At 57.2% G+C, this 16,398-nt stretch overlaps 8 protein-coding genes across 8 annotated transcripts; 4 read left to right on the forward strand and 4 right to left on the reverse strand.

Moving 5' to 3' along the window:
- Nucleotides 1-537: 537 nt before the first annotated feature.
- On the reverse strand, nucleotides 538-1,543 carry SDRG_11435 (hypothetical protein; the record flags this gene model as incomplete). Its single annotated transcript, XM_008617478.1, has 3 exons — nucleotides 538-1,010; nucleotides 1,055-1,171; nucleotides 1,321-1,543. 3 exons carry the CDS (start codon nucleotides 1,541-1,543, stop codon nucleotides 538-540), a joined length of 813 nt encoding a protein of 270 aa, XP_008615700.1.
- A 122-nt stretch (nucleotides 1,544-1,665) lies between these two features.
- SDRG_11436 (hypothetical protein) lies at nucleotides 1,666-2,827 on the forward strand (the record flags this gene model as incomplete). The annotated part of the gene is made up of 2 exons (XM_008617479.1): nucleotides 1,666-1,677; nucleotides 1,832-2,827. The coding sequence occupies 2 exons, from the start codon at nucleotides 1,666-1,668 to the stop codon at nucleotides 2,825-2,827; spliced, it is 1,008 nt and encodes a 335-aa protein (XP_008615701.1).
- A 332-nt stretch (nucleotides 2,828-3,159) lies between these two features.
- On the reverse strand, nucleotides 3,160-4,695 carry SDRG_11437 (hypothetical protein; the record flags this gene model as incomplete). The annotated part of the gene is made up of 2 exons (XM_008617480.1): nucleotides 3,160-3,349; nucleotides 4,034-4,695. 2 exons carry the CDS (start codon nucleotides 4,693-4,695, stop codon nucleotides 3,160-3,162), a joined length of 852 nt encoding a protein of 283 aa, XP_008615702.1.
- A 462-nt stretch (nucleotides 4,696-5,157) lies between these two features.
- On the forward strand, nucleotides 5,158-6,541 carry SDRG_11438 (hypothetical protein; the record flags this gene model as incomplete). Its single annotated transcript, XM_008617481.1, has 2 exons — nucleotides 5,158-6,284; nucleotides 6,454-6,541. The coding sequence occupies 2 exons, from the start codon at nucleotides 5,158-5,160 to the stop codon at nucleotides 6,539-6,541; spliced, it is 1,215 nt and encodes a 404-aa protein (XP_008615703.1).
- A 360-nt stretch (nucleotides 6,542-6,901) lies between these two features.
- SDRG_11439 (hypothetical protein) lies at nucleotides 6,902-8,224 on the reverse strand (the record flags this gene model as incomplete). The annotated part of the gene is made up of 1 exon (XM_008617482.1): nucleotides 6,902-8,224. The coding sequence occupies one exon, from the start codon at nucleotides 8,222-8,224 to the stop codon at nucleotides 6,902-6,904; it is 1,323 nt and encodes a 440-aa protein (XP_008615704.1).
- A 497-nt stretch (nucleotides 8,225-8,721) lies between these two features.
- SDRG_11440 (hypothetical protein) lies at nucleotides 8,722-9,482 on the reverse strand. Its single transcript, XM_008617483.1, has one exon. It carries the CDS (start codon nucleotides 9,451-9,453, stop codon nucleotides 8,773-8,775), a length of 681 nt encoding a protein of 226 aa, XP_008615705.1. The 5' UTR covers nucleotides 9,454-9,482; the 3' UTR covers nucleotides 8,722-8,772.
- Nucleotides 9,483-11,728: 2,246 nt separating this feature from the next.
- On the forward strand, nucleotides 11,729-13,554 carry SDRG_11441 (hypothetical protein). Its single transcript, XM_008617484.1, has 6 exons — nucleotides 11,729-12,039; nucleotides 12,082-12,387; nucleotides 12,429-12,609; nucleotides 12,655-12,739; nucleotides 12,789-12,914; nucleotides 12,959-13,554. The coding sequence occupies exons 1-6, from the start codon at nucleotides 11,787-11,789 to the stop codon at nucleotides 13,412-13,414; spliced, it is 1,407 nt and encodes a 468-aa protein (XP_008615706.1). The 5' UTR covers nucleotides 11,729-11,786; the 3' UTR covers nucleotides 13,415-13,554.
- Nucleotides 13,555-13,727: 173 nt separating this feature from the next.
- SDRG_11442 (hypothetical protein) lies at nucleotides 13,728-14,992 on the forward strand. Its single transcript, XM_008617485.1, has one exon. The coding sequence runs from the start codon at nucleotides 14,049-14,051 to the stop codon at nucleotides 14,760-14,762; it is 714 nt and encodes a 237-aa protein (XP_008615707.1). The 5' UTR covers nucleotides 13,728-14,048; the 3' UTR covers nucleotides 14,763-14,992.
- The last annotated feature ends 1,406 nt before the right edge of the window (nucleotides 14,993-16,398 follow it).

The raw sequence follows: 16,398 nt of genomic DNA on the forward strand, positions 1-16,398 counted from the left end.
GCCAATGCCTATGCTCGATTTGTGATACTCGAATAGGCATTGGCCAGTGATCCCGCTAGACGGTTGCCACAGAGGCAGCAGCGCGCCAGCGTCACTGCAAGCTCTGCTGCAAGCTCATGGCGTCCGCCCGTCGGTCGTGCACTGTTGTCGGGCTCAACGACCGGCAGCTCGACGCGACCGACTGAAGCCTCTCTAGGGGCTTGTACGACTCGGATTATGCGCGGGGCGGCGAGCGAGGTGCCTTCCTATGGTACTCACACCATAGCGTGTGCTTCCTGGGGCGTCAGCACGACGCGCAAACACGGACGCCGTCGATGGCAATGCAGCTTTGGGCTCCATGGATCGAACGGGTCGTCCGGGGTTCGATCACAGGGCGCGCGTCCCATGCTCCAAGCTGTCGAATTTGCTGTCTACGAACTTCGAGTGTTATAGAATTATTTCATTTTAAGCCAATGCCTGTGCAGCAGCACGTGCCTCATAAGTAAAAATCAGCCAATGCCTGTGCTCCTAGAATGCATTATAGCCAATGCCTGTGCTCTATTCGACCCACATCCTACGAGGTAGTCCCCGATCGAACACCGTCGTCGTCGTCTCGGCCAGGACGTCAATCGCCTCTGACGCTGCTTGCGTCACGTGCAAGTGCAATCGAGGCGCTTTCGCGACGACGTTGTCGAGAACGGACTCGAATTGATGCAAAAGACGCACGTCGCGCACGTGCCATACCAAATGCATCGCCTTCGCAGGCGTCGCATGCACCGCGTCGACGAGCAGTCCGAGAAGCGGCGTCACGCCAATGCCACCCGCGACAAACACAAGCGTATCAAACGGTGCGGGGTGCAACCCCCGGCGCGACGACACCGTGTCGGCGTACAGAATCGGGTCGGTCTCGGCGAGTGTGCACTGAGCAACGTACGCGTGCAACTGCCGCGTCCAGTGTCCTTGTACCTTGATGTGCACAGCGAGCGTCTCGGGCGTTGTGACGGGCGCCGACGTGATGCTAACGGGTGCCACTGCGTCGACGAAATCGCCGGCGCGCGCAGCCAGAGCACACCACCCGGGGCGTACGTTGTTGCCGTCGCCAACACGAGCTCGGTGACACCGTTGATGTCTTCCCCACACCTTGCGAGATGGTTCCAGTCCTGGCATCGCGAGCGGCCTTCGCACGCGTGCACTAGAAAGCAAGAAAGAACCCTGCTCCACCAGGGCGAAACTTCTGCTTATCCGTTGTTCGAAAGATCGTTGCACGCTCAGGCCGTTGCGATCCAACGGCTCACAACGCACCGGCGGATAACCTTGGTCGATCCGTCCGTGCACATCAACCGTGGTCGTGGGCAACCGCGCGAACAACGGCGACCGGTGCCGATGTGAACGCTGCCGAGAGCACCTTGTTGGCAATGTACAGGACCATAGTCATAAACACCCACGCAATGATCGGGCCCCAGTGCAAGACCGCAAAGAGCGTCGCGGGCACAAAGAGAAAGTGCGCCGCCTTAAAGGTAGCGTACGACCGGCGCCGAATCACCGGCAGCGACATGACGGCCATGCCCACAATGCAGAAAACGAAAGCCACCCAAACGCATTCATCCACGGCTTCTTCCCGTTAGCAAAGATCGGTCCAAAATAATGTATGGAAATACTATTTCCATAATTTGTTCACCCCTAAGTATGGCAGGCCTCGTAAATATGGCCATTATGGGGGCGAGCTTCGAAGGACGGGGCCATAGGTATGGCAAAACTGGTGCTTAGGGACAAAAATGGGTGACTTCAAATCCGCGTAAATTCGTCTTTAAATCGGTTTCTTTAAGACGAATAAAACGCAACATTTCTCCAGGACACGCTTACCGTCTTTAACAAGACGATCGACAACGTGGGTTTCATCGTCGGGGACAATTGCGCCACCAACAAAGCCGTTGCCGACCATCTCCACATCCCCCTGGTTGGCTGCGCATCCCACCGCCTGAACCTTGCTGTCCAAGCGTACCTCCAGCAGCACGAGCACCTTATCCAGACGATCCACGTGCTCATGGTGCGCCTCAAGACAAACAAAAACCGCGGCTACCTGCGCCAGCATACGCACTTGGCACCGAAGGTCCAGAACGCCACGCGCTGGACTTCGACGTTTACAATGCTCGAGCGCTTCATGGCGATCAAGGACCACCTTCCGTTCCTACGCGACGTCGTCGACCTCATCCCGTCGCCGGGCGCCGTCGTTAAGGTCGAGCAACTCATCATCGCCTGCAATGAGTTTCATGGTTACACTCTCGCGCTTCAAAAAGACGACATCAACCTTCTTGAAGTGCGACAACTTTTCGACGAACTCATCAAACGCTACCCCGTGATGGCTCGGGAACTGGCTGCGAACGCTGCGATCGTCAAAAGCCCGGTTTTCGAAGCCGCTGTCGTCAAGGTCTTAGGAAAGAAGGAGTCTCTGATGACGGATGAAGAATGCGATGCCCTCGAAATGTTCAAGCTCCCGGTCAGCTGCAGTGCGCCGCAGCCCGTCGACACGACCCCTGTCGACCCAAGAATGCTAGCATTCCATGTGCTCAGCAACAAGCGCAAGAGATCCGAAGAATCCGCCGGATCCTCGTACTCCAACCTCCAGTACATCATCCCCACGTCCAACGTCGTGGAGCGCCTGTTCTCCAAAGCTAAGCTCGTCTACTCTGATCGCAGACAGCGCATGCTTCCCATCACGCTTGAGGCCATCATGTTCCTAGCCACGAACAGAAACTTCTGGGACGAGGCAATGGTCGAGGACGTGCTACGCAGCACGCCTATCCCGGATGTCATCTCCAACACCGTCCAAACCGTCCTCCACGACTAGACCGATTACCCCTAGCAATACATCTGCATGACATAATACATCTACATCTTGCTTTTACTATAATATGTGAATCTCCATGGGTTAAACTCCTGTGCCGCAACGTTTAAACTCAAAACCCCCGATTATGGCCATATATGCCATTTATGGGAGGCGATTCTCATTTCTAGGGCAATATGTATTGGATTTGAGACACGTAGGGTACATTTATATGCCACGTCCATGAATCCTGCCCATTTTTTTCCATACTATGGAACCGATCTCTGCCCGTTAGTAGCGAGATCGCAGTGAAAGCATGGCATGAGCCCCGCGACGTCGTTTTCGGCCACGTAGACTTAGACGTACAGCGCCGTGTGGACTACAACGCACACCAGTGTCGCGACACCGAGCCACTTGTAGTACGCGACGCCGCGCGCAATCGAAATACCGAAAAAGTCCATCCAAAAACAGTGTTTTGTCGCCGGGAGCGACACAAACATCATGTTGTAGAGCGACGCCAAGGGCGAGCGCTGCGGCCTCGAGACGCTCGTGCAATGTCTTTTGTGGCCGCGTACGGTAAGAGTAGTAGAAAAATGCCGTCGCAATCGTCAAGAAGAGCACTTCGCCGAGCGAGAGACCGGCGCAGAGGGCCGGTGTCCGGTGCAGGAAACGGACGAATTATCTTCGCACCGCTCGTTTGCAATTGTACGGACAGCAGCTCGCTAGCGTATGGGACAGTCATGGCTACTCCATTAGGACACGGACGATCGACGCCTACTTTCCACATATCGCATACGTCTATCCTTGACATCAACTGCTCCATCATGTCTCGTCTGCTCATGCCCCTTGCTCAACAATGCACTTTGAAGCCAACAGCGATTGGATTTGGCTGTCTTGCGAGTAATGCTAATATCTGCAATGTGCCGAACGACTTAAGTAACATGGCAGCGTAATTTGCCGCCCCTTCTGGCACAATCCAGCGAGCGACTGAGTGGAAAAAAGTTGTCGGTCTATTGATATCTAGTGCACTAGTATGTACGGTCATCGATGTGCGCTCGTTATATAACCCACGCATCGAGCAGCTCTGTGCACAGATACAAGAGCTTTTCGAGTGCTTCAAAGCTCCTTGATGTACCGTCGTTTGTGCAGCTAATGTCTAAAATCGTCTCGGCAACCCGTGCCTTCAAGCTCGACAACGCGCTTCCATCGCGCCGTCGCGCGTAAATATACCCGTCGAGCACGTTCGACATGGCGTTGACGTCCAGCAAAGCTGCGTGGAGAACGCTCTTGGCATGCATCTGAAGAGCGCTTGTCACCTGCGATCGAATCTGTGTCGCGAGGGCGCGGACAGAGGTCGCTGAGAACGGACCGATGGTAACAACAAGGCCCCACGGTCCCGCCAGCGCCTGTTTCGGCACAAGCCGCCGTGTTGGGTCGTCGGCACTTCGAAGCACTCGTAGTTGGCTGGCGTCTTCCAGAATGTCCTTGAAATGGGTGGTTTGGAGCGCACTTGCGTCGGCCATGTCGGCGCAAAGACAAGCAGAAAGCTCGCTGAGAAGCGTCGTTTTCGCGTGTTCGAGTGTCCACGTGTCGTGCTTAAGGCGCGAAATCGCATCTTCGAGCACGTCCCAGCCCTCTTGTAGCACTTGTAGAACGGACACCCGCATGTCGGCGCGCCCCGAGTCGGCTTGCAAAAGGACATAGTCGGTAAGGAGATGCAGCAGCATTGTACACCACGCTTGTGCGGGGGCCAACGCTTGCTGCCGCGCGGCATGGCTGCTTGCAACGAGAGCCTCGTAGCGCTGAACAAAGGCGTTGATCTCGGGCGAAAAGGCATCCCGGTACGTGGCAAGGATGCCACGTGCAGCTTCATTGCGCGAGCGCATCGGCATCGACAGTACCGACTCGACACTCGTTGCGCTTTGGATTCGCCTGCCGCTTTCGATTCCGTGACTGGATAAACCGATGGGCGCCGACGTCAGCTTCAAGGTTTGCCCTGTAAAATGTCACGTCCATCGACTGATAGATTGATACTTATCACGTCAATCCGGATATAAGAAACTATCCGGATCAACGTTGACAGATTCAGTCAACTGCCTGGTCACGAGAGTCTAAATGCACGCAACTAGACGTCGGCAGTTGATGCTTTCGTTGTCGCAATGCGGGTCCTTGGCGAACAGTCTTCAATTTACCCAGTCGCGCACCCTTATCACCACGCAATAATGCTCGTCCCCTTCGGGTGTCTCGTGCTCATTGTCCTCTCGATCATTGGCGCTTGCCTCGACTGCGCTTCGCGCAGACTTCGACGGCGTACAAAATCGGAGTCGGCCTATGGCGATCGATCGCCGCTTCTGATGAACGATATGCATCGTCTCTCCGCCTCGGCACACACCGCGTCGCTCTCGAATGTCGAATTGGACATGAATGGAGCAGCACCCGAGCTAGACGACGACGACATGCAGCGAGAAGACGAGCCGACGAGCACCGAGACGGTGGAGGCACCAGACACCGAGACATCGACCGACCACGTCGCCCTGGACATCAACGAGCACCAGATCCTTCCACGACCAACCTTTGAGCGCCAAGACGAAGCAACACCCGATCAAGACGACGACGACGGGGCAATTTTGCAGCGGGACAACGAGTCGGAGCCCACCATTAAGCCACTGATCGTCACGAGACCGAATCTTCCGCCTTACCGGTCGCTGATTCAGCAACATTTTGACGAGATCTGGTGCGAGTACGATAAGTCCGCGCGATTGACCAAGGCCATCGCTGCCCAGCCTCCCAACGCTGCAGGACTCGCGAGCGGGCTATTTCAGCTACGAACGGGGCTTGCGATCTTCGATACGCTCATCGACGTCAGCATTCAGCCAGCTCTCTTTTCACGCAACTCGATGGCGACCGTCGACGCCTACGTGCCCGCGTGCCCTCACGATGCTGCGCCGTTGATCGGAACAGCGACGACACAGGCGCTCAACAGCTGCGACGCGGTCGACAAGGCGGGGCGCGAAGTCAATTCGTGGTGCATACAAGCCGAATCGTTCCTTGCATTTGCCATCGAAGCGGTGCGCGACGACAACTTGAAGGACGCGACAACAGTCGCCGTCGAACTCTGCCGCAGCGGCGTCGAAGTCATGCAGAAGGTAGCGACAGCAATGCATTCGTGTATCGACACGTTGAAGGACACAGCGGTCATGTATGAAAAGCTCGCCGCGCTCCACAAGACCAGTGCGAAGACCAACACGTTGACGAACGGGGAGCTAGGGAACGCGATGTCATTTGAGCCCGACGTCGTCGAGTGGGCCAACGTACTCCAGCGCCACGTGCGACGCATTGCTAACCTCGTTGATCGTATCGAAATAGCGCTGACGGAGCTGCAGAATCTGCGCGTCGTTGAGGCACTTGAATCGTACCTTGAGCACTCCGTGTCGCTGGAGACGTTGGACCCAGCGACGCTAGAGGAGCTCACGATTGTATCGTCCGCCCTTTTGAACGAATGCGAAAATTACCAGCACAAGCATCGAGAACGCATTAGCGCTACATATAATGCCATGTAATGTGATAGATTATTGTTTGTTAGCTACTACTAAATTTATGTTAGTAGAATTTAATGGTCATCGAGGGTTCGTCTCATCAGCACTCCTTAGCGACGCGCACGGACGCATGCGGCTCCGTTCGTCGCCGGCGACAGCCATCTTTGGCCTAAGCGCGATCTTGAGCTTACATCTCTTGTAAATCGCCCCGAGTCGGTTGCAAGAAGAGCGAGCGCAGTGGCTTGCTTGCTTTTTCGGTAATTTGCGCGAGCTGACGCGACGCGGCTGTTGGTGCGATTGCCGTCGCTAGCTCAGAGGCTCAGCCTGTGACAGTGCACCATGCTATGCGACCAGTCGAGGCGATTGCATCTCGTCAGCTCGTAACTCCTCCTGCATTACGCAGCTGGGCCATCGTCCTTGAGCGAGCGACTGCGACCATGGCGGCGCCAGTCTGCCTCGCAGGACGAGAACGGCCGATGATTGGTCTTTTCTTAGCCAATCCAAACGTCCTGCTTAAAACACAGTGGTTTTTTATTCCACACAAGTGTGGTATTTGTGGTTTTTACAATGTCGTCGCTAGATCGCAAGCGTAGTGGCTCTTGTGGTTGCGAATAAATTCATTGCATGCATTGCACAAGGCGGACGCGGCCTCACAGTGGGCTCGAGCGTTTTTGCCAAGGTCCGTGGGGTGCTGGACCTCCTTCGCTACAAGCGAGCCAACGTCGGTTGTCGCGAGACCCTCCAGACCCATCTCGATGTGGCCAGCCATCGTGTGCAACCGTGTGGCCAGTTTGCGCAGAGCGTCCGCCATGGTACTGTCGATCGTCATCGGCGGACAAGTTGTCGTGGGCTGTGCTGTCCACGGTAGAATCGACGCTTCTTTGCAGGCGCTGTATGCCTTGTAAATGGTCTTGCGTATTTGCTGCATCTTTTCCGGTACCAATGACACCAATGCGGACGACGTCGTCATCGTCTCTGACGTCACCAGCGTCATCGCACCGTGGGCACTTGTCTCTGACATTATGGTCTCCTTGGTGCCGTCCGTAGTTGCTGGCGTTTGGTCAAGGCTGCCGGTGCGCATGCGGGCACTGAACAGCATCGCTTCGTCTTCAACATACGTCAAGAGCGCTTTTGTGGTCGCGAGGGCTCCCGTGGCCGTCTTCATGGCGTCAGCACTGCCGATGTAGACGGAGTGCAAGACCGTACGTGCATCGTCGAGATGGCCGCTCTTCAGAAGCTCTTGAAACGCGTCAAGCTGCGGCGTCACCGCGATGCACCAGAAGTACACGGCGCGCGACGCTTTGGCATACGCATCGTGGGCATCGAGAGCACGTGTCATCATGTCACCAAGAACGTACGCCATGTCGAGAGGGCAGTGCGGCCCATAGAGCTCGATCGAACGCAAAAGTCGCTCGAAAAAGAGGTGCGGGAGGTAGCCGTCGTCGAGGCGCCGGTTGTACAGGACGAGGACGGCGTGGAGCTGGGCCAAGACCGGGACGCCATCGACAGCCGACGTGGTAATCTCGGCGGAAGGTGCACTTGGGATGTTTTGAGTCCACGGCGCTTCAAAAGCTGCGGCTCGCGCGTCTTCGTATTGTAGCGAATCAAACTCGTTGTCGTTGCACATCGGAGGACGGTCGGATGGATTCTCCTTGCGTGTAGGCTTGGTGAAGAAACTCGTGCACTTGGATATGTCGAACCAGTGGAACTTCTTGTTCGTATTCGTGTTGGTCGACGGGCTAAAGTAGGTCACACCCCGGCTCAGCGCCACGAGCCACTTGGAGTTGTCGTCGATCGTCGTCTGGTCGCTGGCGCAGAAATATGACTCGTTGGCCTCGAGCGTCGGGGGAGACCACCCGGCATGCATTGTCTCGTGCACCCGCATTTGTCTTGTGTGCACAAATACTACGGACCGCGGCCAAAGTGTCAAGTACCCAAGTCGTTGATACTTTTCATCAGCCTCGCTTTGATCTTTGACTACTGGATACAAAATTGATACAACCATGTAATTCTTGCCACTGACTTTCACCATCCTTTCTCGCGGAATCCACAGAGCAGCACGACGCTTCGTGCGTGTAGCTCCGTAGATTCGACGACTGTATGGCCGACAACTTGTCTGTGTTGCCAACGTTGCAGCGACGCGCCGCGACATGCCTCCACCATCCAGTGCCCGCGTCACCCCGGAGCTTCGCGACACCACAACACGTCTCGATCTCTCACCAACGGGCATGGATCGCCACTGTGTAACGGCCGCCAATGATGACGTGGCGCCACCACAAGCCACTATCTCGCACGCCACGGCGCACGCCACCCTCGACCGTCGTCATCTCGGCGCCTCGTGTCGCGTTGTTCATTGTAAGACCTCCGACTGCCATCTTGTCCTAGTGTCTCGCAATAAATGTGATAACTTAAATAATATGTACGTCGACACGTCTAGTTGAGCGTGCCGTGCGTGGCGCTCGCGCGGCAGAGCGGGCACGTAGCCTCGGTCTCGAGCCACTTGACCAAGCACGCTTCGTGGAAGCTGTGGCCGCACGCGGTTCGGAGGCTGCGATCACCCGCCGTCGTCTCTTCCAAGCAAATCGGGCAGTCGTGCGGAAGGCTGCACGGCTTGCGAAGAGCCTCTGAGCGGCGCGGCGCACGGAGAAAGCTACCGACGAGCTGGCCGACGTCGTCGCCCTTGCGGTCGTCCGGCGTTGCTGCAACCAGCCGCGCGACGTCGGCCGTGAACCGAGCGAGTCCTTCGGAGCGCTCGTCGACGATACTGCGGTTGTCGACGGCAAACACAAGGCGGCGGCGCGGGAACGGGCCCGACGCAATTTGCTGCGCTTTGGCGTCCGTGGTCGACGACAGGTCCCGGAGCAGTGCGCGGAGCGCGTAAAAGTCCGAGTACCGGCGGTCAAAGATCCACCAGCTCGTGGTGCGCGGGCACACGACTGCAAAGCGGTAGCTCATGTAGGCGTCGGCGCCGGCGAGGTTGCCCTTGGTCCGGGTCGTGACCTTGGTCGCGCCGAGGCTGTAGACGCGCGGCGTCTTGGCGACGGACGGGCACTTGAGCACAGCATCGTGCTCGGGCGCTTGGCGCTTCACGGCCAGTGTCGGCTGGGTGGTCATGCTGGTCGGCTCGAGAATTTTGAGTTGTGGCGCGGTTCAAAGTGAGGACCTGCGAAAGCTCGCGATATGATGCGAATGCCATCTGGGTTTTTGACTGCAACAAAGTATATCCGATATAATACAGTGTACGTGATCCAGGGGTCACATGTCGCGTTCTGCGACCCACTGGAGCAGATGGCCGCCGCGCGAGATGCGATTTCGCCGTAGACGTCGCTGGGAGGCGCGGACCGTACACTTGGCACGACACCCGCGACGCTGGCGTGCGCAGCAGCAGCCATGCCGTTTGGCGATGCAGCGCACGGCTCGTAGCACCAAGTGTGAGGCGTGTTGGGCAGGTCAAGGCGCAGAATTTTGGCCTCGGTTCAGCTGGGCGTGCAGACATGACCGTCGAGTATCGCGGAAACCATACTTTGTTGCTGTCAAAGGCGCCGTTGGGTTCGTGGTTTGCAGCAGCAAACCAAGGTATTTGTCCAGTGCCACCGACCTTAATAGCCACTAATTCTGCGCGCTAATGCTGCGGCGTCGACGACGCGCCCGTGGGTGGTAACCACGCCATCTCTATGGCCAGCAATTGCGATGGGTCGGGACCATGTCTAGCCCCGTGCGTGTTTTATTTTACCAAAGTACTACGTATGAAGTCTTTGTGTCATAATGAAGATAACGCGGAACACGTTCATATATATATATAAAGTACTATACGCAGTACACGTTATATATCGCGCCGAATCCTCTCGCAGGATCGATGTCCCGACCAGTCGAAGTCGCCGGCGAACGCTCGCGAGACACGGGCCCTATCGCCAGGCAGGCAACGACCGGCTTCAACGATCATCCTGGTGAATTCGAGCGGTGGCCATTGCCTTCAACGAATGCTCAACGACGGGTGAATGACGTGGCCGCGACTGATCGGAGCGATCGGCGATTCGGCGCTCATACGTCGGAACACGGTCGAAGCGCCGCGACGTTCCGCTGCGATTGGTGCCCGTCCAGTCATTCCTCAGTTGACGCGCTCGCGTGTACCTAGCTACTACAAGGACCTCGGCACCTGCAAGGCGCACACAGAACACCATAGCAGAACGCATATTGTTCGATGCTGTTCGATGTGCGTTGGTGGAGTGCGGAAATTAGTGTACTGCGGGGACATGGGGCCGTCGATGGCAATGGCGACAACGCTGGCACGGGCCAAGCACAGCTTTTTACTGTCGCGCGCTCCATTCAGGTGCTCGTAGCCTTATCGTTGTTGATGCCAGCGTCGCTCGTAGAGACGACTATGCAAAGCGAGAAAGAAGCAGTCGCTAGTCTGTTGTACGCTTGCACGACGATTCCCTTTGGCGAACGAACTACACCGAGACTCGGCAAGGACGTCGTACTACCCTACGTCTCTTGCTCGCGAAAGTGTGCACAAATGCTATGTCTATTTTGGTTGAATTGCTGTCTGTGTTGCAGCCATATCCACAACGCCACTTCCGTGCGTTGGTTGTGCCCGCCGTCTTGATCTATCTTGATCTCTCGGCGCGCCACGTCATTCTGTTGAACCGATGAAACCGCTGAACGTGGGGGGATCGAGAAAGGTCGCACGCAACAGCAACAATGCAATACTCCTTGATCGATCGAAGCACCCAAACGGACGCCACGAGCATGCATTGTACACTATGTCGAGGTCGATCACCTCAGCTGCAACCGCAGCGTTGATGGAAGAGACAAGAGATAACGTTGACAGTGGGGCAACTTCTCGACGCAGGAGTTGCGCAATGCAGCTGTACGAGCGCAATAGCGGACGTTGTGGTCTATCGTACATAACGCAGTTTACCGGCCCGTGCGCTCTACCGATATCGTTGCAACCCCCAACCACCAACCAGCCGTAAGAGGTGCACCGGGCTACATCGCACTGCACTTGCACAAGGTATGAGATGATGTGTCTCTGCTGTCGGGGGATCGCAAGCGTATCGACCTCATCGCCGTGCGAGGAGCCGCCAAACAGCAGCGTCATTTCGTTTAGCTAGCGGAGGCTTCTAGTACTCTAGTCGACAGCGAATATTATATGCTCTCTGAGAAGGTCCTTGTTCATACGGTCGGCCACCGGGCCGTGCGCCTCGAAGCCAGCGGTGTGAGCTAGCGGTGTGGCAAGGTTGCGTGTCCCTTCGCTCCAAGATACTTTGCCTTTGATTGGTCCCATCGCCGAGCAAATCTTGGGTGCAAGCCAATCAACGCGTCGTGATCATAAACCAGAGCCAATCAGCGCATGTTCTTCGCTGTCGACGATGCCATTGGTGGAAATCACGACTCTTGCTCTTTGTATTGGCGATCGAAAGATCGCAACAGATTCGAATTCGCACATGATGGCGGACAAGGCGCTGCGGCAGCTCACGCGCGGCCTCACGAAGGAGTGCATCGAGGAAGGAATCCTCATGGCGCCGGAAGAGGCGAGCAGCATGGAGGACGCGCCGTACTTCCAGCGCTTCTCGGCCGACTTTTTCGAGCAGCTCGACATGCTGGTCGAGATGCACTTTGGCTCGGCGCTGTGGCAAGACATTTTGCAGGCGCAGCAACCTCAGAAGAAGAAGACGAGCCCATGGGAGCCATCCGAAGGTACAACCCTCGAGCCTACGTCTTCTCTAACGCCCTGCGCAGCGTGGACGCTGCTAGGACCCTCCACGACAGGGCTGCTGGGTCCGACGACGGTCGAGTCCATGTACGCTAGCGAGCCGCTGGAAGACAACCAAGTGACGCACGACCTGCCATCGCCAGCTGCGGAGACGTGCACGACGCAGTGTTCGCTCCCGGCCTTCGAAATGACAGAGACCACGGACGCCATGACGCCCGAGCTGCGGCTGGACGCGATGCTGCGCATGGTCCGGCTGGCACGGACGATCCAGCGCGCCGCGCAAAAGTTCAAGCAGCTCTTGCATCGAAGCGAGCGCCCCATGCAGCTCCAGAGTACATCGATCCTATCGCTTTGACGCTCATGCAATCTGTAGTTCACCGCGCGACGGGGCTGCGACCCGCCGACTGGAACGGGTTCAGTGACCCGTACGTGATTGTGACTGCGTTCGAGCTCCGTGGCGTCCAGACGCGCTACGAGGTGGCCAACTACATGATGACCAAGACCGAGATCCAGTACAAGACGCTCAACCCGGTCTGGGACTTCACCGTGCTCTTGTACGTTCTACCAGCCTCATGCAGCACTAATGTTGTTCTGGGCAGGCCCCACATGACGCCCGAGACTACGCTCTGCTTGACAGTCGTCGACTACGACTTTGGCTCGAGCCCCGACTTTCTTGGCCAGGCGGTACAGCCGCACTGCCACCTCGGCATGTCAGCTCACATTCGTTGTCTAGACCATCTCGATGGACCAGCTCCACGACAGCACGGCGCTCGAGCTCAAGCTCGGGCCGCTCGTGCACACGCCCTTGTACGCCGACGGCTCGCCCATGAGCTTTGGCGACCGCGATACGCCCGGCCAGGTCGGTGCCTCGTCGCCTACTCCATATATCTCATTCCAGCGTAGGGCACGCTGGGCCTCACGCTGGCGCCCGTGCCATGCCTTGTCTCGGGGCTCCTCCGCGTGCTCCCGCCGGCGCCCTTGGTTCGCTCGAGCTGGTTTGGCAATGGACCCACCTTCCAGGAGATGTATGGCCTTTTGCGAAGCGATACAAACACGCTATTGCTCTACTCGGCCAAGGACCGCGCCGCGTGCAGCCCGAGCTTCCTTGTGCCCCTCGACTCGATTGCACGCATTTTGGACCAGGAGAACGACGATGGGCAGTGGGAACTGCACAGCCACGAAAAGCATGCGTTGCCGCCGTGGACCTTCCGCGCCGAGTACTGCGACGAGAGCGGCGGCAGTGAAGAGGAGCGGCAGCGGACGCATGCGCGCTGGGTCAAGGCGCTGAGCCGCGCGACGCACCGCCCCGTGCTCGTCGAGCGGTCGCCGTCGCAGTTTCGGTTCAAGTTTATGACCTAGACGCGCATCGGTTGTAGGTAGTAGTCGCATTAAGCATCATCAAAGCATCATCAAAGCACCATGAAGCCATGCAGCGGACGTCGGCCATGGGCTTCGATCGCCTTCGCTGTCCCTGGCTGGTCGGACGAGGTGATATCTGCGGCGCAAGGCCATCTGGCCCTCGCGCATACGGACCACTGTCCCTGAACCGAGGGAATCCCTGACTTGAACGACACGCCTGTGTTTTTCACACGCAATTCGTACGTTGTTTACGTGGGAAACTGTGCGAAATGCCATTTGTCACTGGATTTCTCACGGTGGAAGGACCCATTGCAACAGCTTTTCGAAGGTCGTCGAGTCATTGAAGTGGGCTCGAATTGGCTTATATGAGTACAGTCGCCAGCGCCGCGACCGACGACGGCGGCTGGGGATGCGCCGCAGCGCGCTGCTGCAACGCGGCCATGTGGCTGCTCGCCGGCGGCGATGGGACCCGACTTGGACGCCGTGGTCGTCGCGATGCATCATTCGACGGCCGATGCGTCGAGACTATACTCGTTTACGCGAATAGCTCGTTGAGCGGACTGGTCGTGCATTGCAGTGCACACGGTGCCTGACGCCAGGTGGCGGCTACTCACGCTCATCGCAGCCACGAGCCATGGCCACGCAGCGCTCACTTTTGCTTCTTCCAATTGCTGCGATGTACGCGCCCTCGCTCCTCGCCCTCACCGCGCTCGCGAGCTCGGTCGCCGCCCAGGTCGACTGCACCAACTACGTGGTGACGTCCAAGAGCTCGTACGACACGACCTGCGACGGCTCGCAGGGTTCGCACGCGTGGCCCGTCGGCGTCGACGCGAGCTACTGCCACGGCTGGTCGGCTTCGGACGCGTCCGGCAACACGCAAAAGTACTCGGCCACGAACCTCCGCTGTAGCGCCGAGAACGACATGTTCCTCTACACGCAGCACGACGGCACGACCGACTGCAGCTCGGTCGGCAACAACATCAAGCAGCTCAACTTTACGCTGAGCTGCGCCAAGGATGTGGCGAACCTGTACCAGACGGGGCTGGACTTTAGCTGCTGCAACCAGCGCGCGGCGGCCTTTGATAGCTGCAAGCGCGCGCAGCCCGTCGTTTCGTGGCCGACGTCGCAGCCGCTGAGCAAGTTTCAGACGTTCGCCAACGGCCAGCTCTGCGCCGGCAGCGCCGACGATACCAACTCGACGACGGCGCCCAAGACCAAGTCGACGGTGACGACGACCAAGCCCGTCGCGACGACGGCGGCGGTGGCCACGGCGGCCCCCAACAGCGCCAGCCTCGCCTCGATCGCCGTCTCGGTCACGGCCGTGGCTGCGGTCGCGGCGCTTCTATAATCCCGCGCCTTCCCACTAGCTACACTTATCACTAATACTACGTTTCTGCCTCCTCTACCGACAGCTCAATTGGCCTGCTGCGCGCCTCGCAGCCGGTTGCTTTGGGAGGGTGGGAGGGTGTGGGACTCGGTCGTCGTCGACTTTGCCATGCTCCAGTGAGCTGTTCTCGTGTTGGATCGTTTCTATTAGTGCAATATCACTAGAAATATTGTGCAATATTAGTACTGTACCAAAGTATATATCCGCGACTTGGGTGGATTCAAGACGACACGTTCTTTTGCAGCATCAACAAAGTCATGTTGTACGCTGCCCTATCGTGTCCATGCCTCTAGCCACAGCTGTAGACAGGAGGCCGACGTACATGTCCAGGCTTGGCGAATCTGGTCGAGTCGAAAGCGCGCTCGACTGGGCAATATATCAATATGTATTTCGCTCGGTCGCGGCTTGGACGGACCGCTTGTGGACGAAACTCAATGTAATACGAGCGCACGCGGTCGTCGATGCGCTGCGACTCTGCGACGCAAGCTCCCTCGATGCGCGATGGTACGAGAGGCGCGTTCTATGCACATATTTCTCAAGGGCGAAGCTGATATTATGTATGATATATATTGTTAGGTGCGCGCGCTGCCCATCGTCTTCACTGCGTGGCGGCGGAGAAAGAAGGTTGCGGCAGCTGTGCTTCTCGTCTGCATATTGGCTGGGTTTGCGTTGCCTCTGCCCTTAAATATCAACCGCCTTCTTCCGACGCGACTGGGATTCTTCACCGATGGGCCAGATTCGCATTCGCTCTTTGGTATCGAACACGTCTGCCTCTGGTTCTGGTCCAAGCCCAAGGCCAAGTCTGCTCCTGAATACTTTTGACGAAGGATGTTGACGCCTCCGTGAAACTTGAAATTTCATTTACCATATGCTCGCGCGCTTGAAGTTCGCCAAATGCGTTTTCTCAGGATCGTCTCATCATAGGAGTGCAGCACCGATCATCTTGGAGGCAATATCGCAGGTCCATAGCACCGAACACGTTGTTTTCCGTCGACTGGCAGCTTTGTCTGCACTCAGATCTGAGCGTCCTAGACACAGAGAGAAATGAAAAGGACTTCCTTCAAGGAAGCGCTTGTCGAGAAATGCCATGGGTGCATGAAACAAGCGGCGGCAGCCGTCAGCATCCGGATAAATGCGTTGGCTCCACTGGATATTGCCTTAAAAAGTACAATACCGTGTCAGGAAATGCGATGGTGGATGGGGTATTGACGCATTGACGTGTCGGCCGCACACATCGTTGACACATTGATGCTAACTGCGCACGCAGTATGTCAGCTAAGGTCCGCATTGCACTACATGTATGATTATCAAGTCGATCAGCGATAATCATCAAACGGTAGTTGCGACAGCTTTCGATAAGGTCCGAGCGAATACGTGATGATAGAGACGGCAGCCATGGATACATGCAGCACCCTCGACGGTCCGCAAAGCTTATGGTTGCGAGCTCCAGCCGGGTGATTGGCGCAAACAACCACTGCCAGCGCCGTTCGCTTGTGAGCCCACCACCTCGGCACTGAATCGTTCTGTACTTATTAGGCGAATTCCGGCCTGAAGGGCCTAATGACTGGTCGAGGGATCTTGGCGTCCAACTCTTCCC

Source organism: Saprolegnia diclina (genome assembly GCF_000281045.1).
Source record: "Saprolegnia diclina VS20 unplaced genomic scaffold supercont1.41, whole genome shotgun sequence".
Taxonomy (NCBI): domain Eukaryota; phylum Oomycota; class Saprolegniomycetes; order Saprolegniales; family Saprolegniaceae; genus Saprolegnia; species Saprolegnia diclina.

What these genes read in the sequence shown, in the direction of transcription:
- SDRG_11440 (XM_008617483.1), bottom strand. Translation starts at nt 9,453, where the DNA reads ATGACCACCCAGCCGACACTGGCCGTGAAGCGCCAAGCGCCCGAGCAC.
- SDRG_11441 (XM_008617484.1), top strand. Translation starts at nt 11,787, where the DNA reads ATGATGGCGGACAAGGCGCTGCGGCAGCTCACGCGCGGCCTCACGAAG. An exon ending in TGGGACTTCACCGTGCTCTT is followed by an intron (nt 12,610 to 12,654) that starts GTACGTTCTACC and finishes TGTTCTGGGCAG; the next exon opens with GCCCCACATGACGCCCGAGA. An exon ending in ACCGCGATACGCCCGGCCAG is followed by an intron (nt 12,915 to 12,958) that starts GTCGGTGCCTCG and finishes ATTCCAGCGTAG; the next exon opens with GGCACGCTGGGCCTCACGCT.
- SDRG_11442 (XM_008617485.1), top strand. Translation starts at nt 14,049, where the DNA reads ATGGCCACGCAGCGCTCACTTTTGCTTCTTCCAATTGCTGCGATGTAC.